The sequence below is a fragment of the Microplitis mediator genome, chromosome 1 (genome assembly GCF_029852145.1).
Source record: "Microplitis mediator isolate UGA2020A chromosome 1, iyMicMedi2.1, whole genome shotgun sequence".
NCBI lineage: Eukaryota > Metazoa > Arthropoda > Insecta > Hymenoptera > Braconidae > Microplitis > Microplitis mediator.
In genome coordinates, this window is record NC_079969.1 from 3,800,157 (window position 1) to 3,827,838 (window position 27,682).

Sequence of the window (27,682 nt, forward strand, 5' to 3'; positions counted from 1 at the left end):
CGAGAAGAAGGTCATGTGTATTTAAAAAGCTGTGATAATGAACATAATATTTGATTACTATGAGATAGTCGTGCTTGTACAAATTTCATGTCACGTACGAAATTCGAAAGATAAAAAACTGCATGACAAATGTAATGTTCTCAATATTAAAACACGATAAAATTAATCGAGAAAATAACTTTGAATTACTATACAAGAGAACATTTAAATTAAATTTATGGATATTTTTCTTGGAACGCGATGAAAAATGCTAATAAAAATATTGCGATACATCTACTGTTATCTATGCACATAATTCTTGATATTTAAAATAATATAAAAAAACATGCATACTCGATAGTAAATGTCATATAAAGCCATGTGGGTCAAGTGTGCGCAAACCTATTTATTTCGGACTGAAGTGCCTACTGCGCACACTTTCCCCACATGACTGTATCGTTTAATTATTAAATAAGCTATAATTATGAATAAATTAATTACCAAAATCACTAATGTAATAAATTTTTCATAATTTAGGGCATTCGTAAGGATATTATGCGTCTGCTGTCCAAGGAAGATGAGAAGGAGATATCAACCTGCCTTTAGATGCAAACCTAGTCAGGTAAAATTTTAAACCATTGAAATTAAATAAGTTATAGAAGTGTTTCATAAGTTTTTTCGACTTATTTTTTTAACACGAAAATGTAATAACCCTAGTGGACCTTATTTACCGTAAATTTACCATATTTTACGGTAAATCTACCGTAAAAACTTGGTGGGAATCACCGCAATTTTAAGGTAAACCCACCGCCATTTATGGCAAATTACCGTAATTTACGGTGGGTTTACCACAGTTTATGTAAATTACCGTAATTTGCGGTAGATTACCGAATTACCTAATCCTCCTAACGGTGATCCATCGTAAATTACTGCAAAGCTACCGTACGTTACGGTAAATCGGTCTTCTACAGTGGATTGCCGAAATTTACGGTAATCCACCGTAAATTACGGTAATTTGCCATAAATGGCGGTGGGTTCACCTGAAAATTGCGGTGATTCCCACCAAGTTTTTACGGTAGATTTGTCGTATAGTACCGTGGATTTACCGAATCACCGTAATTTGCGGTAATCTACCGTAAATTACGGTAAAGCTACCGTGCATTACAGTAAATCGGCCTTTTACGATGGGTTACCGCAATTTACGGTATTTTACCGTAATTCTGGCCATAAGGAAAGTGATAATTTAAAATAAAAAGTTTGGCAAACGATTCATTATACAGTTCTAGTCTTAATATTTCTCATTGTTATTGAATTAAAAGAGTTGTTAATTAAAATCTATAAGATATTTTCTTTTTAACATATGTAGGTATTGTCCAATATTTTTGTAACGACAGCATCTAATTCAATATATAAAAATGTAATGAAAAAAAATGAGATCTACAATGATTTTATAGTGGACTTTAACAAAATACATTTGATTAATAGAGCATTAAATATCATTTGAATACAAGCAATTTTTGGTTTTATTTACAGACCAAAAAAATAAGACGCAGGAACCAGTCGATCAAAATTCGGGTATGATTACAAGTATACTGAAACCTATTCCGAATAAATATTGTATATTGTAGTAGTCAGTAATAAAATTAAGACCCTCGATAGATAAAATAGTTAATTTTATATCCCGGATTCAAAAACTCCGATTGAAATTCGATCAGTTAATCGAAACGCTCCCAAGCGATTCCGATTGAATGATTGAATCCGATAGGCTTTCAATCAGATTCCGTCGTAGTTTTTAATCAAGGATATCATAATAATATATATTTAATATTACGTTTGGTATGATAAATTATTTAAAGAGTAGCATGAGTAAAACCTTAGTATATTTGAATAGTCAATAGATTTAATGAATTAATTAATTATAGAAGCTATGCAGTATGCCCTGTAGGTAAAACGTCAAAATAGTGATAAATTACCCGATTAAACTTTAAATCTATGCCATAAGATATTCATAGTAAACATAAGATATGAGTAAAAATACAGAATATGTGATGAAGAGCAGTGAAGATCAGTTCATTTCGATACCTATATCTGACTTAAATACTTTGTACATTTGAATGTATCGAAAACAACCCTTCTCCTCGCATAATTGCTTGAAAGTGTTGTAGAAACAACATGGTACTAAAATTGAAGTGACAAATGAGTTTGACTTGTAGTAAATCTAGGGAGAGACACATAAACTGTACTATTACAATAGTACACCTTATGGGCTTCACACAAATCCATTCATTTCGGAATGAAACGCATGGATTTGCGCACATTTAACCACTGCGCAAACTTGCCCCATGCCCCTGATTGAAAACTCCGATTGAATCCGATTGGTTCCGATTGAAATCCGATAGACTTTCAATCGGAATTCATTGATTTCAATCGATGTTTTTAATCAGGGATGACTCTATTTATAATTCTGAATATTGTAACGCTCAAATGAGTTAGATAATTATTAATAGAAAAAAAAAATCTGCATCTTTGTTTTACGTGTTTCATCTAATTAGATGTATTCTGATTTCAGTATGTAGGTGGAATGGGACCAGCTCAAACAAGTAGCGTAAGTTACAGTAGTGTATCACAAAGCAGTGATGGAGGTGTCTACAGTGGAGTAACGACATCAAGTACACTATCATCAAATTCTGGAACTTGACGTCAGGCAGGGCCCAAATTAGGGCCTAAGCGGGATCGTGCAATACGTTTTCGTGAAACGTGATTAACGGATGATTATAATTTCATCGAAATGCCATCACCAATTGTCAGCGGAACAGTTGATAATACAGCAATAAACGATGACATGTATGATGATATTATTGTCGATGAATCCGAACTCGATGAAATCGAATTAGATGAAATATATGAAATTCATGATGACTTAGGTTTACAATTTGAGTATTGGAGACACCGAATTGACAGTTCAATACCAGAAGAAGATGAGGATGAATGTGATGTCTAGGCAATTTAAATCATTAATATATGTAAATAAATATGTTTTAATATTTTTTGAGTTGTAGATAATGAAATTAATCATTAATCATAACTAGGGCCAGGATTTTTGCATTAAATTTAAAAAAATTAATACTCACTGGTGTGAAATTTTTTATATTACGGGGAAACTATTGATCGTATTGAAAAATTTTTCAAACAAAAGTTGTAGGAAATTTAATTTTCTAAAAAAAACATTTCTTATAAATTTTTCTTAGAACTAATAAGAAAGCCGTAATTTCAAAATTAAGATTTTCATAATTAATCAAATTTTGAATCATTAATTATGAATCTCAATTTTTGAACTACAGTGAAAATAATGATCGTATAAGAAAATTATAAGACATTTTTTTAATAAAATTAAATTTCCCACAACTTTTGTTCGAAAACTTTTTTAATAAGACCAATATTTTCGCCGTAATATCAAAAATTTGAACTACTCATTTCAAAAATAAGGCAAAAATCTTGTCCCTAATCATAACAAATCGTTAATGTAAAGAAAATAAATTAGCCGATTGAATTGTCACAAATGATTTCTGTTACCAATATTGCATTAAACACGCACTACATATTGATTTATTCCTTATTTTTAAACGAAGCGATTGAAAATGAATCAGGTTTTTTCATTCAAAAATATACACGAAGAGAAATTTACAGTAACAGTTACAAATCTTCAAAAATTGAGTGCCAGAAAAAAATGAATGACTTTTGTTTTATGATAAAAAATATTAAAATTTTGTTTTCTTCCTTTGTATCCAATAATTATGTAAAATGTAATTTTTCTCTATGTAAATTACTTAAAAAAATATTTCATTTAATCAACTTCATTTAACATCAAGAAATTTTTTTTTTCACCTTTTAAGAGGTACCCGTTTTCCCCCTTCCCCCCGCTCATACCAAAATAATTTTCACAAAAATATACAATTTTGTAACATTGCAATGGAATATTGTTTCTTTGCCATCTTGCAAATACTGAAGCTTAGGTACATCAATAATCATATGTGACCATTTGATATCGGCTAATAAACTTATAGAAAATTTACAAGAATTTTAAACATAAAATTGAACTAAAGGGATGAACATATTTCACTTGACCAAAAACGAAATGCGAGATAACTGGTTATAGTAATAGTTGTGGTGACTGCTCTAAATTAGTTGTATCGATCGTAAGAATAACATCTGCAATAGGCACCCAGAAAGAAATGTAATAAACATAAGTGAGAAAAACGATATTAATGATACTATTAAATGAATGTAAAAATGGAAATGAACATGAGAGAGAAAGAGAGAGAGAGAGAGAGAGAGAGAGAGAGAGAGAGAGAAAATTTAGTCTGAAAAATTATAAATTTACCACAATAATCAAATCAACTTTTTGTGATTTTATTTAAATTTTAAATATGGCTGTTTGCTAAAAGATTACTATTTTATAATAAATGATCTGGATGCATGAGAATGCCAAAAAAATTGAGGTGGGTGTGAAAACTTAACTTTCTGTTATACAGAATTTTAAAACTACAGTAATAACGAATTTAAATAAATATTTAAAATCAATTTATGTGATGTTTTAATTTGTAAAAATTATTATTCTTTCTATGTATCATCTGTAAATAACTTACTGATTGTAAATATTACTGGAGATAAAACTGTTAATAAGTTATCATTTGTAGGTAAAGTAATAAAAACTCTAAAGCAGATGTCATTATTAAACGGATAATTATTTATGCACGTTCCATGTATTTATCGTTTTCAATATAATAAAGAATATGGTGAATTTTTGATTGATATATTTTTGATATTTATGAAATAAAATTGTTTGTTTTCATAAAACCTATCTTCGATTATTTATTATTACAAAAATAATCACTACTCTAGCTTAACGCACGACTTCTGAGAGTCTTTTGAGTAAATTGATTACTAGGCACCAATAGTAGCTCAGAATTTATTTAATAACTCATTGTTATTTTTCAATAATATTTTTCGTCTGACAAAAAAAAATTATTCTCGTTTTGTTTGTAAGTACATTAGAATGATTGTAAGTACAAATTTATTTTGGTGAAACAAATAGTTGAAAATTCTGATCATCGGTAGGTTTGTGACAAACTGCTTAACCTAAATAGCATCCACCACTGACAAGAGGTGCAAAATAGAAATAATGAGGAACGTTGTACACGAATTTTTAGAATCTTTCGAAAAGACTGGCTGTTTAGCACCGGTACTATGGATATCTCATCAGCGTTCGGATTTATGACACCAGCTAACCAACCTAAAGCGATCGATTGGTTAACAACTAGGGCTGTTATCCCAAACTGCAATAAATTTCAATTGCAACATGTGCGGGGAAATATTTCCAACTTAGAAAATTCTTCGCCATGTTTGGGAGAGTTCGGAGGCAGGTACAGTTGTTGGTTTTGCAAACAATAACCCGATATTAGATCTGTGCCCATGTAATTTCGATGCTCACATGTCGAAAAGGCACAAAAATCAATTAAATGAGCATCGAAGAAGACAATATTTAGTTTTATTTGTTATGTTCTTATATTGCTGCAAATTCGAAACGGAAAAAAATTAAAGTGGTTGAAAAAGCCAATATAGCCAAAGAAGTTAAAGTCACTTCATTCAGTGTTGCTCATCAATAAAGAACAATTTCGATTGTACAAATAGTATGAAAATCAATCAAAATATATTCAATTTAATAAAATGTTATCGAAACGTACTAAATGTTTCGGTAAACATAATTAAATAAACACATCGAGTTACTAAATATTCGTGAAATATTTCTCTTTTAAAAAATAGTTTAAATACATACAGATGTATTGATACATTATTCAATTTCTAATATAAAGATTCCTATCTTATACGAATTCAACTCGTATTAATTTTATTTTTGATTTAGTTTATAGAGTGTATTGTTTTTCATATTTAAATGTAATTTTATTTCTGTATAATATTTTTGTAAAAATTTAGTAATTAACGAGAAAAAAGTAACTCTCGCCTGGAATATAGAAGTTCTAAAATATATGTCTTACCAGGGACACCTCAAGTGGCTGAGCGCCATCTCGCGGCGTGCAATGAACTACTCCCGCTGCTGCAGCCAAACACCGGTAACTTCCCCCTCCATATATATTATTTTTTCTCCGAGAAATTTTTCTCTTGGTTTAAATAATTCGATCTATTGATCTGTTAACGAGTTATAAAAACTCAAAGCTTGAAAAAAATTTTTCCTGGGTTATTTAAATGGGAAAATCCAATTTTTCAATAAGCTAGATCTATAATCGAGAAATAATTATTTTTCTTGCGAGAAAATTTTCCTTTTGTGTTGAACTATTATTTTTTCCATAAGCACAAAAAAATATAAGTTATAAATGCAAGGATCTATAATAATTTCTGTTAATAAAATTTAAAAAAATTAACCGCGGCCTGGAATCGAACCAGGGACCTCCAAGTTTCCATGTTTCCCGTGACCTTGATGTACCTAAACTCCACCGTCCATCTTACGGCTTAAAATAAATTAATATTTTTATCATTTTGTGAAGAATTCTGATTCGAAATAACTTCGAGCAATGATTTAAAATGGATATTATTAAAAATCCACTCCAAATTACTGCCAAGTTATCAGGAAGATCACGGAAACAGTCACAGTCTTGACGCCTTAACCACTCGGCTACCGCGGACTTAGAAAAATCTATACTTAAATATCTACTTCAGTTATCGCATGACGTAGACCATTGCCCTGCAATAGAACTCCATTTTACCGACTGTAATTTATGCGCAGCTTTTGAAACTCTTTAAAATAAGGCTCTCATAAATTAATTTAATAAAATTTATTTATTTATATATTTGTCATATTTATATAGGCTTTTAAATATAGGCTCAACAGTATTACAATTTAGCAAGTGTGTATAATTCTTGTTTTTTTTTTTGAGATATAAACTTACATTTATGCAAACAGAAGAGCCAAAAGTAATTGTTGATAGCTTCCATATGTTTTTTGCTGAAAGATATTATTATATTAAATTATTATTATTATTTTCAACCAAAAATAATAATGCCCCGGTATCCCTTATTGTAAATAAATTAGACTAAAAAAACTTACACTGATAAAATATTCAAGAGCAACATGATTTCGTTGTTGAACAGCTTCTCTAACATAATTATTGCCAATATCTTTACTGATGATCATTAAACGAATCAAGCTACGATGATCGATATTATCATTGAAACTTTCGTAGAGTCGTTTAGCTATAAATCTATCTTTAGATTTAGCGAATTCCACTGAAAAAATCATTTTACTTCAATGAAAATTTGTAGTTCCTAATATATGTATCAATTTAGTTAAAAATTATGCCTGAATCTGGACACCAGGATTCTAGTTTGAGTCTTTATACGACTTATTACTCACCGATGGCGAGAAGGGCACGTGCAAAGTCACCTCTGTAGTTGGTCACTATTGTTGTTTCAATATTTTCTCCGAATAAAGAATAATAGCTAATGAATGTTTGGTGAAGTTGAGAATAACTAGTAGATGTTGTGACATTAACGAATTCATGAACATTGGCGATTTCATATTGTGCCGTGACTATGAAACAAATAAAACAATTATTAGTAAGCAGATTTGTTTGTTTTAATCGGTTTAATTGGGCCTTCTAATATCAAATAAAATTATGTCCAAGCAAAAGTTGTCTGAAATATTAAGCTTTCATAATTAGAGTCATATTTCGACCCATTTACATGATCAATGTAGAAACTTAATAACTTTTCATAGCCTACCTCGTGAATGCAACGAAAAAATAGTTTATTAGTTGGTATTCAAATGCGAATAAATACCATACCTGCATGGTAAAGTTTTCGAGCATCTGCATCTGCAGCAGAGTAATCTATTTCTGTATTTTTACATCTCCTAGTTCGTAGAAGCTCATGTAATAAATATCTGAAATTTCCCGTGGTATATTTTTCTATGTCTTCTTCTAATGACGTCAGATAATCTGTCAATAAATATTAAAAGTCAGATGAAGATGTAATTGTTGACGAGAATGAACAAATAAAAGTATCAACATATATGACTTCAAAAAATTAACAAAAACTGATACTTACGGATTGCGTAAGAACGTTTTATTTCTTGTAGTTTATTGCAATTCTGAGTAAGCAAAATATCAATTAATACATTTTCATCATCTCTTGATCCACGCAGAGCATGATGTAACTCTTGCGCAAAGAAATCAGTACTTCTGGATAGTAATGCAACAACTAATTCTTCAAATTTTCCTGTCAAATGATCTCTCAAATCGTTGAGTAAAGTTTCGCCATAACGAGATTCATAAACGACTGAAATGGCTTCGATATCATCGGCAGTTCTATTGCTAATTATATTGATAATAGCGCTTTCATTAACTTTTATATCTGCTACCAATGCGAAATGAAGTGCTACTGCGTCGGGTTTATTTGGACAAAACCCAAGCTTACAACTTTCTAAATTACTCAGTTTGTCACTATAAGAAAACTTTGATAATCCAAAAATAATACAAGCGATCGTGATCCAAATTTTTTTGGACATGAAATTCTGGAAATGATTGAAAAATTTTTATAGTATTGAATTCAGATAATGATAGATTAAAGAAAAAAGTCTGTGTTAAAAATTTCATGTTAAATTTTTGTGTGTTAATTTAAGTGCTTTTGCGTTGTTCAATCAGTTAATTTTTAATACAAAAAAAATGACAATTGAAACAAAAGTAACTACTCAGTGTTACTGTCCAAACAAGTGTTAACACTTTTAAAATATAACTTTAACACAGAGCGCGTGTTAATTTATTAAAGTAACACAAAGAATATGTAAACTTTACCGAAGTCACTTGTTAAGCTAATATACATGAATTTTTATAAGTATGAAAGTACACAGTAAAGTCAAAGTGTAAAAAAAAGCATATGTTAAAATTCTGTGTTGAATTTTTAACGCTTTTGTGTGTCAATTTAACACACAGTATTTATCTTGTTTGAACTGCCGCAATCGATTGATTTTTTAACACAAAAAAATTTTATTTTATTCGAAAGTAACACTTTTTATATGTTACTGTCAAATCAACACACAAAATATGTTGAAAAAAATCTCGACCATCTCAAAAGAATTTTTGGAAAATTTTTACTTTTAACATATGCGTATGTAACTTTTTTAACACTCAGAACATGTTCAAATAACACATAAATAAGTGTAAAACGTTCGTTTTACACACGATGGGTTGGAGTTGACAGATCCTTTTTTACTGTGTAACACAAATGAAAATGTTAAATTAACACTTTACATGTGTTAAAGACAACATTATAATGTGTTATGATTTTTTTGCACCAATGTTAAAAAGACATAAAAATTTATTTATTATTTTTTGTTAATTTTTACAAAATTTTTTTTACTGTGTATTGCTTAAAAAGTATTATTGTAAGCTATTCTTTAATAAATTGATACAAATTAAATAATATAAACTTACGATAAAATGTTGGTGGGCCATAGTTCATAAATTATACAATCCTTGATACGGAGGAATAGTTTCGGACTTGCGATGAGTACAATAGCATACGTTAGAATGATGTGGCTGTAAAAAAACTTCTATAGATAACGAACATTCCGTAAATCCCACTCTTGACGAAGATGTCAAAAAAAAAAAATTTTAATCTGAGATTGTGTTAGGAATTACATCAGAGTGATAATTCTATATATAGTTGATTTCAAGGTTTGAAATTTGAATTTTTGGGTGACTACTTTCTATTTTATATAGCTAATTACACGGAGAATGATTTCTTTCATAACACATCATTTTTGATTTACTATTTCCGAGTATTTGTTAAAATTGTTATTGAATTATCGATGTAAATATAATTTATATGATAAAATTTAAACACTCGAACACTTAATATAATTACGTCCACATCCAATTATTTAAATGGTTGTTGACAAAAAAACAATACATATGCAAAGAGCAAGTCATAATAATGACATAGTACGTTAAATTTTTTTAAATTACTGCCTTATTTTTACACGGAAATAAATATTTGGGGAAATCCAAAAAATAAAAAAAAGTTATGACGCTTTCAGAGTTTCGGAATTGATAAAAACTTTTTTTTTATTTCAGCAAAAATTACTCAGTTAAAATTTAAAAAATAAGTGATAATTTCTTGTAGCAATATTGTATTTTTTTGTTTGAAATAAATATAATGTCTTGGAATAAGTACTATTCTTTTAACGCAGCAAAAAAAAAAGTAACTTAAGCCAAGAGAAAAAGTTTTCGGTGGAAAAAATATAAATGGCGGAAGGGGAAGTCATTGATGCTAGACAGCAGCAGCGGGAGTAGTTCAGTATACGCCACGAGATGGCGCCCAGCCACTTGTGGTGTCCCCGGTAAGATATAAATTTCAAAGCTTTTATATTCCAGCCGATAATAATGTATTTGGTCAGAAGAATTATTTAATTCTGACCGCTAAAATATTAAATACTTTTCAGTAATATTTTATTCAATGAAATCTATTTTGATTCACTTACGTACTAATTACGATTATAATTATTTTGATTTAAAAATTTTTAATTGAAAAAAAAATGTATTTCTCCAACTGTTACATTCCATCATAAAAACTGAGGTGATTTAATTTTATTAACTGTCATGATAGTTACAAAAACATCTTATTTTTGAACATATAATTATCGAAATTAGTAAGAATCACATGTATTTTTCATGAGAAATTATTTAAATTTAATTGTCGGGATTGTGCAAGATTTGTACTCTTGAAACAATTATTCGACGAGTCATGAGGTTGGATAATTAGGGAAAAGAAATTTTAAAATAGTATTTCGAAAACCTCCGTTTGGTGTTTGCTGAAATAAAAAAATTAAATAATTACTGATAGTTTAAAAGTTAAATTCATCCCTAGCTCAGTATTGAAAGATCGTATATTCCGCAGTTGAAAATTTTTTCACAAAGCAATGAAATCTTCCCAAAAATTTAATTGAAAGACGGAGAAAAATTTTAAGTATATGAAATCTAGGTTTTTAATTTAATTGTCAGGTTTACTAATTAATAATCTGTTGTAAAATACTCTGAATATTTTTTTTTAATTAGACAATTTAATTTTTCTTTTAATGTGGATTACGTCTTTTTAGAACTGAGATGACTGACTAAAAGCTGATGAAAATATATATTATTAATTTAGTGGGTCGAAACTTTGTTCTTACATTTAAAAAATATTCAAGTGCGATGCGATGACGTATTTGAATCGCTTCTCTGATAGAATAAATCCCAATATTTTTACTAATGATCATCAAACGAATAATGCTACGGTGATCGAAATCATATTCAAGACTATCGTAAAGTCTATTGGCTATAAATCCATCTCTGGATTTTGCATATTCAACTGCAAAAAAATATCCATTATAACATTAATCTGTATAAATTTTTATAGACATTTACTCTTTTGGCGCCAAATATATGTTACACTTATTTCATAATAGCATTCAATCTACGCATATATAAATTTCATTTTTTTTTTATATGGGGAAACTGAGTCGATAAATTTGGAAGCAAGTATCGTACACATTTCAACCGATGATAAATAGATTAACAGATATATAGTTACCAATTGCGATAAGTGCGCGGGCAAAATCACCGGTGAAATTTTTTTCAATTACAGTTTCAATATGCTCTCCAAATATATCAAAAAATTTCATGACAGTATGTCGAAGCTGGTCATAACTAACAGAAGTCAATATGTTAATAAATACATCAGGATTTACTTCAGTTGATTGAGTTATGGCTAAAAAAGGAAAGATATATTATATATATGATATATTGATTAGAGTACTTCGTTTTAGACGAGGGTTTTTATAATTTTTCACGGAACTTTGACTCGAAAGTAAATGAAAAAATTTTATTTTTAAGCGTCTAAAAACTCTATGCATCATACCTGCATTATAAAGTTGACGAGCATCATGTTCTGCACGAATATAATTTATAACCATAGTTTCGTTTCGTTCACCTTGTAATAGCGTGATGTATAACTTCTTTGAATTTTTTGTCGTAAATTTTTGAAAATCGTGTTCAAGAGAATTTAAATAATCTGAAAATAATAAATTTCAGTTCGGTGAAAAATAACTCTAAATAGTTTGGGTAAAAATTTATAAATATTACTTTTTTTATAAACATCTTTTATTTCTTGCAGTTTCACATGATTTTGAGTCAGTAAAATATCAATAAAAACTTTTTCGTCATCTTTAAATCCACGAAGATTATTGTATAACTCTTCAGCATAGAAATCAGTATCATCCATAAACAAAGAAGTAATCATTTCTTCGAATTTTCCCGTTAGATAATCTCGTATGTCATTAAGTAATTTTTCACCGTAACGTGATTCATATGCTTGGGAAATTTGTTGTAGTTGATCAGAAGTTCTCTGAGTAGCAATATTAATAATAGTAGTTTCATTGACGGAAAAATCCTTAACCAATGCAAAATGGATGGCAATAGCATCCTTTTTAAATGGACTTTTACTATGCACCGGTCGAAAAATAAATAATCCGGATATAATTGAAAAAATTGTAAACGTCATTAATCGATACATGATAGCTTAAAAATAGAAACAAAAATTAGCTGGTTTAGTATAAAATGCATTTAAAAAAAAATCAGGTTTTAAAGTTTTCAGTTTCAATGAGCAAAAGATACACTACCGACAGAAAGTTTAAAAACACCGGCAAATTTAAAAAAAAAAAAAATATTATATAATAACCAATTGTATCTTTGTTATAATTCGATATATAGTCGTGTAAAATTTTTTTTCTGAATGTTAACTTATCGTGATAGTCAATTCTGAAATATATAATAAGAAGTCAGAAATGCGCTTATATAATAAGTTAGAGTAATATATAGGCTTCCAAATTTTTTGTTGTACGCAAAAAAATGAATTATAAAAATTAGTAATTGATAACTAAAAATTCAGAATGTGGCCACAATTTAATATCATTGCAAACAGTAATTTCGTGGTTTTATTAAATATATTATAATAATCTTAATTTAAGCATTGGAATTTAAAGCTTATCTGCACAGAAAAAAAGATTTTCTTGGCTCAAGAAATTTTTTGTGTTATAAATTGAAAACAAAAATTTTCTTAAGACAAGAAAAAATTTCTCGGTTCAAAAAATTTTTTCTTACTCTAAAAAACTTTACTCTCGCTCCAAGAAATTTTAAGTTTTCAATTTATAATTCGAAAAATTTCTTGTGGCAAGTAAAAATTTTTTTGGGACAATTAAAAATTTCTTGCACTAAGAAATCCTTTTTTTCTGTGAGTAAATAAATCATGTTACAAGTAATAGAAATTACTGTTTGGTAAATAAAAAAATGAAATCATAATAATTTAACGTTTCAGCTTCAACATTCAATGTTTGGAACATTTAAGTTTATAGTAAAATAGTAAAAAAACATCCATTATAATAAATAAAATTTTCAATGTCGAACAATTAATTTTATGTACAACGGTATATAATTATCACTTTCTTCAAATAGTCAAAAAGTATATCTTAACCGCATCAGTTTTTATAGTTTGAAGCAATAAAATTTAACTTATGTTTGTAAGCTTTTAATGTATGTGAAAGAATTAACGAAAGTATCACTGATGCGCGGCTATATCTATATGGCAAGATGACGTATTTTATCATTTCAAACAATAAAATTTAAAGACCAAGAGTGAATATTTTTTTTTTTCATATCAATATATTTTAGAGAATCATTCTTATACTTTTTCGCTTTCAATATTATATTATTTATGAATTACCTTCTTTGATGCGGGCTTATTGTTCAAACAATAAAAATCAATTGAAAATCCGAATAAAATTTATCATTTATTTTTTTGCGTGTGGTAGTATATTAGCAACATTAATTTTTACATTAGTAATACCTGTGAAAAAAAGCTACAAGTAAAAAATCTGAAATTTACCTCAATAATGAATCGTTGAGTCTTAATTTTTGGATTTAATAATTATATAAATGAACACCAAAAGTTTACACTTGTTTATGGTTACACAAATTTTATTCGAATGATGATATTGTGGAATAGCCAGATTTCCAGTGAATTTTGAATAAATCCCACTTGTAACGAAAGATAATAAAAAAATAGCCTTAGAAGAAGAGCGATAGTGATGACGTCAATGCCATAGTCGTGAATATTACCGAAGTCAAATTTCGACATATAAAACCTATAAAAATCTACGACTGAGGTATACTTTCTATCATATTTATGCAATCTTATAAAAAACAAGTTTTAAAGAATAATTGAATATAAATACGTTTGTTATATATTTCTACAAAATTTAGAGACTGTTATGAAAATCATTCATTTGTGGTTCACAATTTTGAGAAATTTTATAAAATTTCAGAAAATTTCATTGCATTTAACAAAATTTTGATCATAGTCTAACAGAGATGGACATTATGAAATTTTTTAACCTAATAAAAAACATTTTAATACGATCATGTTGTGCTTAGATTGTTATTTGTAGTTATTAATTATTATGACTAATTAATTTTTTATCGATGATATATTGTGGGGCTTTAATACGAATTAATCAATTTTTATTTGTCTTTAACAAATTATATTTAGATTTTATCCATATAAAATAAGATAGTCTAAGTTTGAAAGTGTAGAAGATAATATTTACAGGTGTGAAATTTTTGTATATATTTTCATTTTATATTTTATCGAGATTTGTGTTTAGAAATCAATTTTTTTTTAACTGTTAACAAATTTAATAATTATTGATTGATAATTTTCATAGATAATTAAATAAACAGTTTAAAATTAAGAATTTGAAAATTCATAAAAATGGTAAATAATTATTCCCCTTCCCCTTCTGACGAATCAAAAATTTATAAATTTTTTTTTTGCTGCTAATGAATGGAATTACTGTTGTATGAATCGAGAAACGATTGAATTTCGATGTGCAGGGAGAGTAGGGATAGCTAGACAAGGACGGTCAGTGTGAGACAAGTGTAGTTTGCAAGTGTCCGTAAGATGTCACCCTGCCCGATTTTTTGTTCCTTTTAAGACAGTTGTGTTAAAATTGTTAAATTCCATTCACAATTCAATTAAAGATACTAGAATGCTATGCGTTTTTGTATATTTTGTTTTCCCATATTTAATACAGATCGATTATTTCTTTTCAAAAGCTCCAAGGTGTAAAATATAAAATAAATTTTTACTAAATAAAAGTTCTTTGAACGGGAACTAGTAAATACTCAAAACTGTAATGCATTGTAAAATAAAATGTAACATTCAAAGAAAATTAATAAACATTATTTGAAACTGAAACTATTAGACATACTAATGAATCTAGTTTTTATAAAAATATTTTCTTTAAATATAAATTATATGTACATCTGAACGTAACAATTATATATTCTAAAGAATTAATAAACTCGAAAAATTTATAAATTTCGATCCAAATAGGATTGGAATCATTATAATGATTTATGTATACATAAATATGAATTGATGAACAAGTTGCTGCGCTGCATTTTTGTATTCTATCTTTCAGCCCAATCCACAGATTGGTCTCTGCAAAGCAGAATGCACATATAATTTGTCGACAAGAATCATGTACATTTGAGTTTCCTCTCGATGTACCAGGCCTAGAGGACACTGGCTTCCGTATTGGGGTTGGCGTCTGTGTTGAAGGATTCAACCATTGCAAAGGTTTCCCTTTCGAAACAAAAATTGCGGTAAGGCAGTTTTTTTCACATCATTTGCGAAAACTCAGAAGCTCGAACATGAAATCCTTCTCTTGCACCAGCATTCTTCTTTATGTTCCTTCATGATGCCATGAACATCGAGAACTGTAGCCGAACCCCAACCCCGGCATATCAACAATAAAATACTAAAACTCTAAAAGTCTGAGATTTCTAACTTAAGTTTTTCTTTAGAAATAACTTTCAAATTTTACGTTGTTGGGTTGTTAAAATAAGGAATTTTCTCTAGTTGATTACGAAATTTTCTAATCCAACCAACTGATCGACTCGTTTTCATAGAGCATAATTATTTATTACTGCACTATCGCTCAAAAACATTCAAATACTGATGCTAATATAAAACACGTGTGACTACGTGATATTCATCGATTTGTCTTATCACATATCTTTATAGAATAAGCGATAGGATAAATGCTTAATAATACATTCATATTTAATTTATGAAATATCTTTTTTAATTTTGTCCTGTTAACTCGATTGCTCATACAAAGACAAATTTCTAAAGATAATACGGTAGAATTTATTTGAATACTCGAAAGAGCAGTTGACATGAATACGTTGGTTTGACTTTGTGACTAAAATCGTCCGGATGAATAAAAATTTTATATTGATATTAAGTTTTATATAAAGTTATTAATTATTATCAAAACGCTATGGCCGAATTATATGATACAGAAAAACAAATTTTGCCAATGGTCGATCCTCACTTCTATACAATAAAATATAAAGTTAATGCAGTTAATACGCACAATACATTGACAATTAGTTACGACAAATTCGTTAAAATATTTCAAGAAAGTAAAAATGGAACCTTTTATTTGTGTATTATATGTCATATATCATCTAAAAGACAATGCATATATTGTACGCCTTTTCTACAGTATCCTCGAACGTTTATATTAGAAACACCAAAGAGATTTTATTGCATGCCACAACCAAGTTTGTACACAAAAAAAAATCACTCATATTTTCAGTCGATTATTTGGTTTATACACAAGGTACATAATAACGAGATCAACAACATAGCCGTGCCTCATAATTTACAATATCCGCAACGTTTAATTTATCGTCAAGCTCCACTTTTTCGAATTCCTAAGCACATCATTGACATGGAACATTTGAAATACTACCAGTTTATAAACGACAAATTCAAAGGAGGATCTCTCATGCAGCAAAAGTCTGGCAAATTGAGTTATATGCGCACACGTATCTTAGGTGTGAATGCTTCAGGTATCAGGATGACGCTGACTATTGACAACAGTCTTGGTCCCAACGACGTCAGTATTCCCCAACACATGTTGGATTCTTTGGACTTGGCTTGTCCATACGTTATCATCAATCGCGACCCATCAATCAATGATTGCGCTATTTATTCCTGTGAACTACTAGGATATGAAAACAAAAATGACAATACGATCCATGTTAATCCGTTCGTTTTAGAAGGATTGCACGCAGATCAAGATGGTGACGATTTAAATGTTTACTATTTGAAGCACGAGAATGAAGTTCCAAGTTTAGTAATGCTCCGGGCTATCACAGAACTATTGCAGTTTTCTTGGAAGTATGGACGTCGTCGAAATATATGTAATCAAAGTCGCTTTTCACTTGGTCAATATCACTTGCTATTGCTTCAAGTTTATGATAAATATTTCCAAAGTAAATCAAAAATATGGAAAATTTTATCTTCTCAGTACAGCACTACACCTAAGAGAGCAAACGTTCTTATGCAACTTGGATGCACAATTTGGCGCGATGAAGTCGATGAATTTCTAGAGCAGCTTAGAGTTTTTGGTATTCGAATTCGATTACCTCTCATAACATTTAGAGAGATGATCAATGGATCTGGTATGCTGCTAAGTGTTATTGAATCTGGCGCCAAAGGATCTATGGATCACGTTAAAATGTTCACGGATATACTGCAAGAGCGCGTTGAAATTGGTGGAGCAGAATATGTTGATAATTTACGTGAAAGTTTCAATAATTACGTTAATGCCAGCAAAAGTATTTCGCTATTGGGTCAGCAATTATTTATTCTACTATCAATTTTCCAACCACTTTATTTGCTACGAAATGACATATACATGAAAAACGATACTAGAATCATTGGTAATGTTTCAAAATGTCCTCTTTTCAATCTATGGATTTATCAAATGGAAGCTATAACTCTTGTTTTCGAAGAACTACTCAAGAATTGCGAAAGCGATGAAATGGAAGGCGTTGTAACAGAAAATGAATATGATGACAAAGAAGTCAATTTAGCAAATGATGTGATTGATAAGCCAGGGAAAAAATTATTAGACGAAAACTATAACATATCGATAGATCAGGCTGAAGTACGATACTTTGATTCAAACTGCCGCTGTGTTGAAGTCGGCAATGTGTCGAATTTCATAGCTCCACGACCACGCAATATTCTCTATTCTATTCGTGGGAACTATGTCAGCCCAAATTTGAATACCGCAACTGTTTTACCGATGTTATACGGACGAATTTTTGACTACATCTCTGAAATTCATAGTAGCGATGAGTTACAAGAGTATCTGATAAACGATTCATTAAAAATTATTCCAATTCTTGCAAAATTACCTGATAATTACAAGAAGAGTGGATTCAGATTCGTCCGAATATTGAACTAAATTTTGATAGAATTTGAGAACTAAATCGAAATTTGATTCAAGGTTCATTTACTTTTTTAGAACCATGAGTTTGGAAGAGACGTAAATTTAAGGAGGTGGGTCAGACTAGTGGACAGCGGATGGGCTTCATAACACAACAGTCACACTCCCGATTTTTCGCAGTGTAGTAAATTTTTATTTCATAGTAAAAAACGAGAACTCCATGTTACATTTGGCATCTCCATAAATTGACAACTGGGCGCCAAATTTCTCAAAAAGTTAGAGTCAAAAATTGTCATTCCATAAGGGTTCCATACCTAATGAACTTCAAAAATTTAAACTTTTACACTTTGAACTTGGAAATTTGAACTTTGGCAATTTGAACTTTGACGATTTGAACTTTGAATAATTTAGTATTTCTTACATCAAAAATAATTTTTTTTCTCATAATTTTTTTTTATAATTTTTCATAATTCATAAAAGTTTAAACTTACCAAAGTTCAAATTGCGAAAGTTCAAATTGTCAAGTTCAATTTTCGAAGTTCATTAGGTCGGTCACCTCCATAAGTTGCCTACAACTGTCTCAGAAAATTGACGACAGGTTGCGGAAGTAGATCGCCAGCTTTTTGGGAAATTTGGCGACAACTTGACATCAGTTACAAGGGCTCAAGTTATCGTCAACTTGATCTCAACTAATTGACACCAACTTTCTGATCAGAAAGTCCAGCTATCAAGATATTTTTACAGTACATTTAAGTTTCATTGCTTTATTGTCGTATTTTTGAATTTAAAAGTGTTACATATTTTCGATAGATGGCGGCAAAACGCTTATTCTGAAATTGTAAATATATACAGTTAAATATAGCCTCCGCCTGCTTCCGCCTTTTCTGTTTTCTCTTTCCTATGTATATACAAATGTGTATTTATGTACTTAAAATACAACACAACCAAACTAGTATAATTTTCATGTTGTTGTTTAGTTTTTCTTAACCTATCTAGCGATAATAGTAATTTAATTTCAAATAGTAGTTATTGAATTATTAAGTACACAGAAAGTATCAAAGGGAAAAAAAAATTCCAGTCAAGGAATGCTCAGCTAACCATAAAAAAACCGGTAGGTTATCAAACTTGAATGAAAAATTTATTAATGTATTCCAAATAGTAGTTTAAGTATTTCAAATTCAATAGTACAGTGCAAACGAATGAACGTCGAAAATTTATTAATTCCGAAAATATTGAAATTTTTTTATGATAAAAATTCGAGAACTAAATAAAGTTCAAAAATAAAAAACGACTATTGCTTACATCTGTTACTTGTTGCTCATAGCTCGTATTGTGATTGGTCCCCTAAATTTGTCCTTAGAAAGATTAAATAAACGATTCGAGTATGAAATCGCACTCGATTTCGCAAGCGAGTAATAATAATATTTACTACTTATTATTATAGAATTGAAAAAATTTTTTTTTACTATCATTGTTTGTTTTTATTTGAATTTTATACGCATATCAAACTTTGAATTCATTGGTTTTAATATTGTTTAGTTTATAAATAAATAACACTAACGCTCTTTTCAAAGATTTAAATTTTTTTCGCGGTGCGAGCATTTTACTTCGTGTTGTTAGCAAAATTTTGAAAAATCAAAAAATAGGAACTTCCTAATTCTCTGTTTCGTTTTTTTATTTTATTGCCATATTTCGCTCGTCTAAACATTACACAGTAAAAAAAATTTGCGTATTTGTGTAACGAAAAAAGTCTGTATTCAAAATTTAATTTTAAATATTTAGCATTTTGTGAAAATTAAGAATTCCAAAAAAAAATTTTTTTCAGTTCTACTTTCAAAATCCTCATTCTTAACCGATGCCACGTTCTCAGTTTCAAAATCTTGTATTTAACTCTTTTTCGAAAAAAGCTCAGCCTTTACACCCAAATACAAACAAATACGTTTACACGTCTGTGTATTAGGATGCGAAAAAATTTTTTTTGGCTTTTATCCCCTCCAAAGTTGCTATTGAATAGAAAAAAAAATCTCCTTAAAAAATTAAATCTTGCCTGCAAAAACGTCATTCAGATTATGCACTACTATTCAAATTACGAACAAAGACCTTGAATACTGATGAACTTTAACTTGAAAAATTTAAACTATAGTCTACAGTTTAGGATTTTAATTTCTCGTATACTTTAGATCTAAAGACCGTTAATTATGACTAAGTATCAAGATAATTACGTAGTCTTTACTGCGCCAACTGGTGACATAATAATAATAGAATGCAACAAACAGAATAAGATCTCTGCACTACTCTAATACCGAGTTTACGCCTATACATATATATATACACATATATATTTACAAACGCAGTTAGATAGATAAGCATATAAATACATAGTATACAACGTTTTAGAAATCGCACTTTTGTCAATTCTAATATAAATTATTTTAAATTTAATTTGTAACGAATTTATTGGTCGCAGCCGTATTTATTTATTTTTTTTTTTTTAGAAATCAATTTTTTTTATTACAATGTTGTCAAATGTTAATAATTATTGCTGTTTCAATTTCAAAAGTGGGGCATTAATGCTCGGGATTCTCGAAATAGTGAGTAAAAAAAAAATTAATTGTTGTAAAATAATCACTTTGTAATGAGTTGTAACTTATATACGTTAATTTTTGAAATTAGATGAATGTAATTAATACAAGTAATTTTTTTTAGGTGCTTACAACATGTATTATTATTGTAGTTGGTATAGACATAGTTAATCAAGAAGCTTTTAGTACCTCCATTGCATCTTCATGTTCGCGGTCGATGCTTATAACGAGTCCGGGACTATTATATTTATATATTCCTATATGTTTTCTTTCGTTATTGTTATCTAGCTTAATGATTTGGGGCTCGGTAAAGGTATGTAGAAAAACATTTCTTGAGCTAAGAAATCCTTTTTTTTGTACGGAGATACGATTAATCGATCATTTACTTTTATATTTATTTTTATGATTTTTAAAATTACAGAACAATTTCAAATTTGTGATGCCTTATATTTATTACCGAGTTATTATTTTAATGCCTTATTACCTCCAATATTTTTATAACGCCATTAGAATTTTTGTTACGGACGATTGTAATCCTGAGAGCGGTATTTTGCGACTTGTATTCGGATTGGGCGGAATGGGTAAGTGATATTCATTTTACAATCTGATTATTGTAAATAAAGTAGAAATTTTGATGACCATATGATTTTGAGGAGTAATAAACAAAATATTTTTTTAAACAAAGTCATTTGTCTATAGTCTGTAGATAAAATTTATTAATTGCTAGTGTGCATTCATTGTATTTAGAAATGTTGTTTGCCAGTGCAGTCTCTTTTAAACTTACATTGTATTTAAATTTAAAGCTATCTAGTATCCATGCATATAATAGACTTTAGTTTGTTTCCTTTGATTTTTAAATTGCATTAAACTACGTAGTATACCTTGATTTTGACAAAAGGATACTCTCGCAAGAGCCGTCTTCATAGTTTAATCTGTTAACGAAATTGTCAATGAACGATTTCGGAAAAATTTTGAGCTTGAACTCAAAACAAGAAGTTTAGGAACTACTCCGCAGGGTCAACTGTTTTCCCGATTTTTTTTGTGTTATCTATAAAACGAATTTAACATGCTAGGGTCCTCTTTCAATTAGACTAAGAAAGTTAAAGAAAATTTACTCAAATCATTTCCAAAAAATTTGCTTCTTCTATATTAATTGGCTATCTATAAAACAAAGACTGATATATAATACATGTATCTTGATATATAAAATGGTAAATGGTTTCTCACCTGAATATTTGTGTACAAGAGTAATGTTAAACTCTAACAGAAGCGGCTATAACACCAGAAACAGTGACTTGATTAACGTGACCAATACAAGAACTAAAACAGCCGAGAAGTTGATCATTTACACGGGTTTTAATTGGTACAATGACTTACCAGATGAAATCCGTAATCAAGCCACTGTTTCAGGATTCAAAAGATTATTAGTAAGATATGTAAAAGAAAATATTGATGTTTAGAAAATGTATATTTTAAACTGTATTTGTTGTTTGTATATTTTATCTGTGATATATTATTTTTTATTTTTTTTGATAAAATTACGATTGTTAAAATGATTAATATGTTTATCAGAAATAGCCTTGGGCTAATCAATAAATTCTTCTTCTTATTATTATTATTAATGCCTATGGATTCCTACATAAATCCATACTTTTTAATATGAATTCCTATGGGTTCCCATGCAATCCCACATGGTTTTTTTTTTATAGGGAGCCCTAGTGGAAATTCTTCGGAATTTTCTCTGAAAAACTCAGTTCTAAAGTTCTAAAGACTTTTTCAGAGTTTTTCAGAGAAAAGTCCGAAAAATTTCCACCAGGGAACGGCTGAGATACTGCACAGGTTGTGAGATCAAACGACAAATAAACTAAACAATGAACTGCAAAGAAAATTGGAAAATATTACACACTAATGTTTTATTGCTCCACAAAACTATTTTGTATAAAGTACGACACGTTATTTTGAAAAACATGATAAAAATTCTATTATCAATTTTTTTAACATATCTATACTTTTTTTTTTTTAGCACTCGGTGTTCATTTCTGTATATTAATTTATAATCATAGTAAAGAAATTAGGAATGAAAAACTAAACAATGCAAATAAATCAATGTATTAAGCTAATAAATTAATTGTTTTTACGAAATATTGTCATTTTTTCGGCAACTCCTATCCCGGAATATCTTAACTATCATCAACATAAAGCAGTAATTCGCTAGAAAAATTTTCTTAGGGCAGGTAAATCATAGGTCTAATATACGTCTCATTTTTAAAATGTTTTTTATTGATCAATTAAATATTTTAATTATCGAATTATTAAATTAATATATCTATATACATGTCGATAAGTCAGATAACCTGCATTATATACAAGATGGAATGAGATATTTCTACTTACATCATTATTTTATCTTTGGATCAATAATCATGATGGTACCGATACAATAAAAAATATATTAAACAATTAAATTAAAGGGACATTATATATATATAAATTTTGAATCTTTCACCATCTTATATGACTTTTGTACTCTTCATTTACACTAATACGTTTGATAGTTTCGTAGCCAAGTATTATTGAGAAACTGAAGCATGCTGACTGCACAAGTCTTGCCGATAGACCTTTTGAGAACATTTTGAAACCCTCTTCAATCCATAAAATTTTAAACGTATTGCACATACTATCTAAGCGCTGAACTTGTAATCTTGCACGTACGATATCCAGTGGATTTGTTATGATCGTCGTCGTAAATCCACCAAAAGTTCCAGCCAATGACTGGATAAATAAATGAGATACCCAATTCGGTAAAATTCGTATTAATTCATCTACAAAAAAATAAATTAACGAATGAGTATTTAATTACGTTTCTATGTTAGAATTTTGATCAGATGATTTTTTTAAATTGAAATAAAAATTCTTGTGGACAAATGATATTTTGAATTTAAAGTTACCTTGATAAAAAGTGTATAAACCCCACCATAATGCACTGTTAGGTACGTAAGCACACAAGGAAGCTACATATCCTCGATAAAATCCTCTTACGCCGTCTTTTTGATAAATTGATTTAATTATTTCACTAGTGATAAAAGCGCGTGATGATCCTACGGTGATATTTAGTCCTAATGGATTCATCGCCATCTGAACAAATCCATAAATTTTTATTAGTAAGTTATCAATACACTAAACCTCAGTATTATTATAGTATATTACACACCAAGAGAGGAAAGTAGGACATTAAAGTCTGAAAGTTTTAATTTTTGTCTCTGTTTGTCAGAAAAATGGCGCATGTGCTAATTTTTATTAATCGTTTTCTCATAAAAGAAAAGGACGACTTTTTTTCTTCCAAACAGGGTAGGAATTAAAACTTCCGGTGTAGGTTAGGTAACAGACTCAATACCCGATCAAGGAAGTAGTATCCAATCTGAGAACTAATATCTGATTAGGGAACTAGGGCTTTTATGTTACGGTGAAAAAAAATTAAAACATTCACTGGAAAGAGGACACCGTAGTTCAAAATCATTGAATATTTATGAGAAGTCAGAAAACATTGGCTAGAAATACCATCAATTTCAACGTTTCTGTACTATTAGGTTTAAAAAATCTCATAGAGTCCAATAGATTTTCATTAATTTTCATAGAGGTTTTATGAGAATGAATGAATTCTATGAGAAAGAGATAGTTTAGTACAGGCCTTATACATACCCGGGAAAATAGGCTTAGATATGATTATATCTGTTCATGTATGATCATATATAAGTTTAGATATGATCATGTCTGTTCATGTATGATCCTATATAATCACAGATATGATCATATCTATTCATGTATGATTATATATGAGCTCATATATGACTTCATGTATGATCATACATGAGCATGCATGATCATATCTGCGGCCGTTTACGAGGGAAAATAATTCCCGGGTACAGCTATGGGAATCTATTGTTTCTTGCAAGCAGGGTTACTGTAGAAAAATTTTTTAATACTTCACTGAGAGAAAAAAGTGTATATTTCCAAGTAAAATTTCTTGATTTAAGTATCATTTTACTTGAATAGTGCCAAGTAAACATTTTCTTAATTTTAGTAAAAATGCATTGTCTGTAGAAATTTATGAGTAGATTTAAACAATTGTTATAAAGATAAGAAATATTATACTCCGATGTAGTAAATTTTGTCTTGTTTTTAGTATTATGAGTTAAGTAAACATGGTTCTTGAATTTAATTTTTTTTTCTCTCAGTGTTGACGTAATATTTGAAAAAAAAAATGACCACTTTATTACCTTATCAACTGAAAATTTTCCATGCTTTGTTGTTACTCCGAGTACCATAAGATGTTGACTGAGTACGTCAAAAGGCACAACAATTGTTTGGGCAACAGTACTTGCTGCACCTCCGCCAATTAATGCCTTTATTCTTGAATCTAGATTTGCTGTAAGAGGATCTTGATGTAGAATATGCCTTACGCCTTCGTACGTTGACACATAAAATACACCGGATACTATTTGAATAGAACTTATCCAAAACCCTCGGTATAAACCGGAAATTCCTTCCACTCGATATATTTTTCGGTATGCATCTACCATGCCTACAATTTAGTAACAATTTTTTTATCTACCATATTTTCATTATAAGGAAAAAAAAAAACAGATTAAATTACAGTGTAAAAAATTTTTTGACAGTAGTGATTACAAGTAAAATCATACCTGTATACATATGATTTCTTCGTTGGATTTGTAATCGCGTTTTTATTACAGTCAGAGGATAAAGGCAGCATCGGATTGAAAAGGATGACAGCATACTCAGAGGAAAAAACTTTTTCTTGTCCATCATATCCCACTCGATCGTTTTTATAAACGGCGGCGCTTCTATTGCTGCCATTTTCAAAATTATTTATTTGTTTATCTCGTTTAAAGTCTTGATTGTCTTTGTGTCTACACAATTTAAATTGATTATCTTCTATTGATCCTGATATTATTGAGGAAGTTCTATTACTTCCATTCAATAAATATGAAGATTCCCGCAGCCTAAATCGGCACATTTCACAATTTATTTCTGCTGGGCATTACTAGCCCTGTCTCAAACTTGGAAGGCTGAAAAAAAGGGAAATTTACAGTGAAAATTATACGTATTCACTAAACAAATTATTGTAGAAAAATTTCAAATTATTTTCTAAATGAATGACCGCGAAAATATTTTTTAAAATAGAAAACTTAGAAATTCAATTAATTTTTACAAAAGACGAAAAAAATCTTGTAAGAGTAGACAATTTTTTGTTTGAAAAACTCAGGTCTATTTTTTTTTTAAACTCAAAAATGTACTGGTAAAAATATTTTTGAAGTGTTTACTCGCAATAATGAAAAAATTTAACGCTGGTTTGCAGGGCAGCGGTTTTCAAATTTTTGAAATTTTGTGATGCCATAAATTATATTTTAGTCTAGAATTTTACGATAATCAGAAATTTTTTTTATTACCATGAGAAACAGAGAAATTTTTATAAGAAATTTTTTATACAATTAATTCAAAAATTTGTATACCAACAAATTAAGAACAAAAAACATTACGAATTTCACGAGTGCATTTTATAGAATTTTTGAATCTATACAAATTTTTTGAAAACCAAAACCTCAATGACGTTACCAACATAACGGTAAGAAAAAAAATCTAGGTTAATATAAAATACTCTATCCAAATTTATCAGGGGTATTATGGACAATTAATTGATTAATTAATCAAAACATTAATTTTTCAAACGACGTTTGATCGCTTTCTTATTGACTTTTCCAAATTCTGAAAAATAAATTGATCCCAGTCGTAATTTTGAAATACTACAAAAATAATCGATAATTTAAGAGATTTTTCCACACTAATTATTTAAATTCAATGCATTTTTGTTATGATTTATTGATACTTCTAGTAAATTAAGAGGTTAACTTACAATGATGTAATCAAATGTCCCAGTGACACAAGCACCCAAATTACGATAAGATTTTTGAAACTCAAAAAAATCGGACATTCAAAATAAACAATAAATATTCTATTGATGTCATCTAATTATTGATTCTGTTATTTAAATTTTTTTTTATTCTCTACTTACTAAAAAAAAATTTATTTAATCTGACAATGAAATTACTATCTAGTGTAGTCATAATAAGCGAAACAATCACGAAAACAAGGGTGTCAATATTATTTCAACATTGAAAATTTAATAAATAGAATTGCAATTAATAGATCAACAAATTTTAGAACAATAGTTGAAATACTCAATAATTTATTTTTAATGGTCAAGTATTTTCAATAACAATTTAAATTTAGAGTTAAAAATGATTTTATGAACACATTGGTTTATTGATAGTAAAATTTGTAATTTTTATAATCGGACTTATTGGTCAGTATGAATTAATACTTTTTTATCACTTTATTGCATCAACGGTATACTATGTTGTATTTCCACGAGGAATATTACTTTCAGATTTGAAATATATTGCGGTCTTCAAATTTAACTTGGCAAGTTTTCAGTGGTGTAGTGGTTTATTTAAACAATGAAATTTTTGGCCAAATTTTAGCTCATGGTAAAAGTTCTGCCGGGTATATAGATATTTTTATTAAGATATTATGAGCGCATACATGGAATTTGAAACTAGCGCCATCTTGCAGTTCCTAGTAAGACACAAAGCCCGCCAAAAGTTGCCGTAGGTTGGTACAGCCA

The 27,682-nt window shown here is 29.1% G+C and overlaps 5 protein-coding genes across 15 annotated transcripts in view; 2 read left to right on the forward strand and 3 right to left on the reverse strand.

The window, feature by feature from the left end:
* LOC130670420 (dopamine receptor 2) overlaps positions 1–4,359 on the forward strand; it is a 34,983-nt gene extending 30,624 nt beyond the window's left edge. For 2 of the 4 annotated variants that reach the window (XM_057473830.1, XM_057473825.1), the window contains exons 4-6: positions 517–601; positions 1,513–1,554; positions 2,549–4,359. In XM_057473830.1, the coding sequence (XP_057329813.1) occupies positions 517–601; positions 1,513–1,554; positions 2,549–2,677 (256 nt within the window). In that variant the 3' untranslated portion in view covers positions 2,678–4,359. Of the gene's footprint in view, positions 1–516; positions 614–1,512; positions 1,555–2,548 lie in introns of those variants that run through there. The other 2 variants (XM_057473837.1, XM_057473841.1) reach the window with 2 other exon arrangements.
* Positions 4,360–6,830: 2,471 nt separating this feature from the next.
* On the reverse strand, positions 6,831–9,645 carry LOC130664960 (annexin A13-like). The gene is made up of 6 exons (XM_057465169.1): positions 9,486–9,645; positions 8,101–8,566; positions 7,839–7,991; positions 7,409–7,585; positions 7,103–7,281; positions 6,831–7,000 (listed from the first exon to the last, which is right to left on the reverse strand). Exons 1-6 carry the CDS (start codon positions 9,504–9,506, stop codon positions 6,947–6,949), a joined length of 1,050 nt encoding a protein of 349 aa, XP_057321152.1. The 5' UTR covers positions 9,507–9,645; the 3' UTR covers positions 6,831–6,946.
* A 956-nt stretch (positions 9,646–10,601) lies between these two features.
* On the reverse strand, positions 10,602–22,443 carry LOC130669356 (annexin A13-like). Of its 8 annotated transcripts, XM_057472204.1 has the most exons (8): positions 22,207–22,441; positions 22,095–22,140; positions 13,972–14,123; positions 12,174–12,608; positions 11,950–12,102; positions 11,623–11,799; positions 11,222–11,400; positions 10,602–10,864 (listed from the first exon to the last, which is right to left on the reverse strand). In XM_057472204.1, the coding sequence occupies exons 4-8, from the start codon at positions 12,601–12,603 to the stop codon at positions 10,796–10,798; spliced, it is 1,008 nt and encodes a 335-aa protein (XP_057328187.1). In that variant the 5' UTR covers positions 12,604–12,608; positions 13,972–14,123; positions 22,095–22,140; positions 22,207–22,441; the 3' UTR covers positions 10,602–10,795. The 8 variants fall into 8 exon arrangements, with proteins under 8 accessions (XP_057328187.1, XP_057328168.1, XP_057328196.1 ...); XM_057472185.1 differs by lacking the exon at positions 13,972–14,123 and having other exon boundaries at positions 21,861–22,140; positions 22,207–22,443; XM_057472213.1 differs by lacking the exons at positions 22,095–22,140; positions 22,207–22,441 and adding an exon at positions 19,700–20,638 and having other exon boundaries at positions 13,972–14,230.
* Positions 16,296–23,121, forward strand: LOC130669349 (uncharacterized). The gene is made up of 5 exons (XM_057472172.1): positions 16,296–19,508; positions 20,893–20,988; positions 21,104–21,292; positions 21,401–21,560; positions 23,003–23,121. The coding sequence occupies exon 1, from the start codon at positions 16,433–16,435 to the stop codon at positions 18,413–18,415; it is 1,983 nt and encodes a 660-aa protein (XP_057328155.1). The 5' UTR covers positions 16,296–16,432; the 3' UTR covers positions 18,416–19,508; positions 20,893–20,988; positions 21,104–21,292; positions 21,401–21,560; positions 23,003–23,121.
* Positions 23,122–23,243: 122 nt separating this feature from the next.
* LOC130670375 (solute carrier family 25 member 44) lies at positions 23,244–27,421 on the reverse strand. The gene is made up of 5 exons (XM_057473773.1): positions 26,912–27,421; positions 25,680–26,066; positions 25,257–25,561; positions 23,928–24,114; positions 23,244–23,801 (listed from the first exon to the last, which is right to left on the reverse strand). Exons 2-5 carry the CDS (start codon positions 25,852–25,854, stop codon positions 23,482–23,484), a joined length of 987 nt encoding a protein of 328 aa, XP_057329756.1. The 5' UTR covers positions 25,855–26,066; positions 26,912–27,421; the 3' UTR covers positions 23,244–23,481.
* Positions 27,422–27,682: the final 261 nt, after the last annotated feature.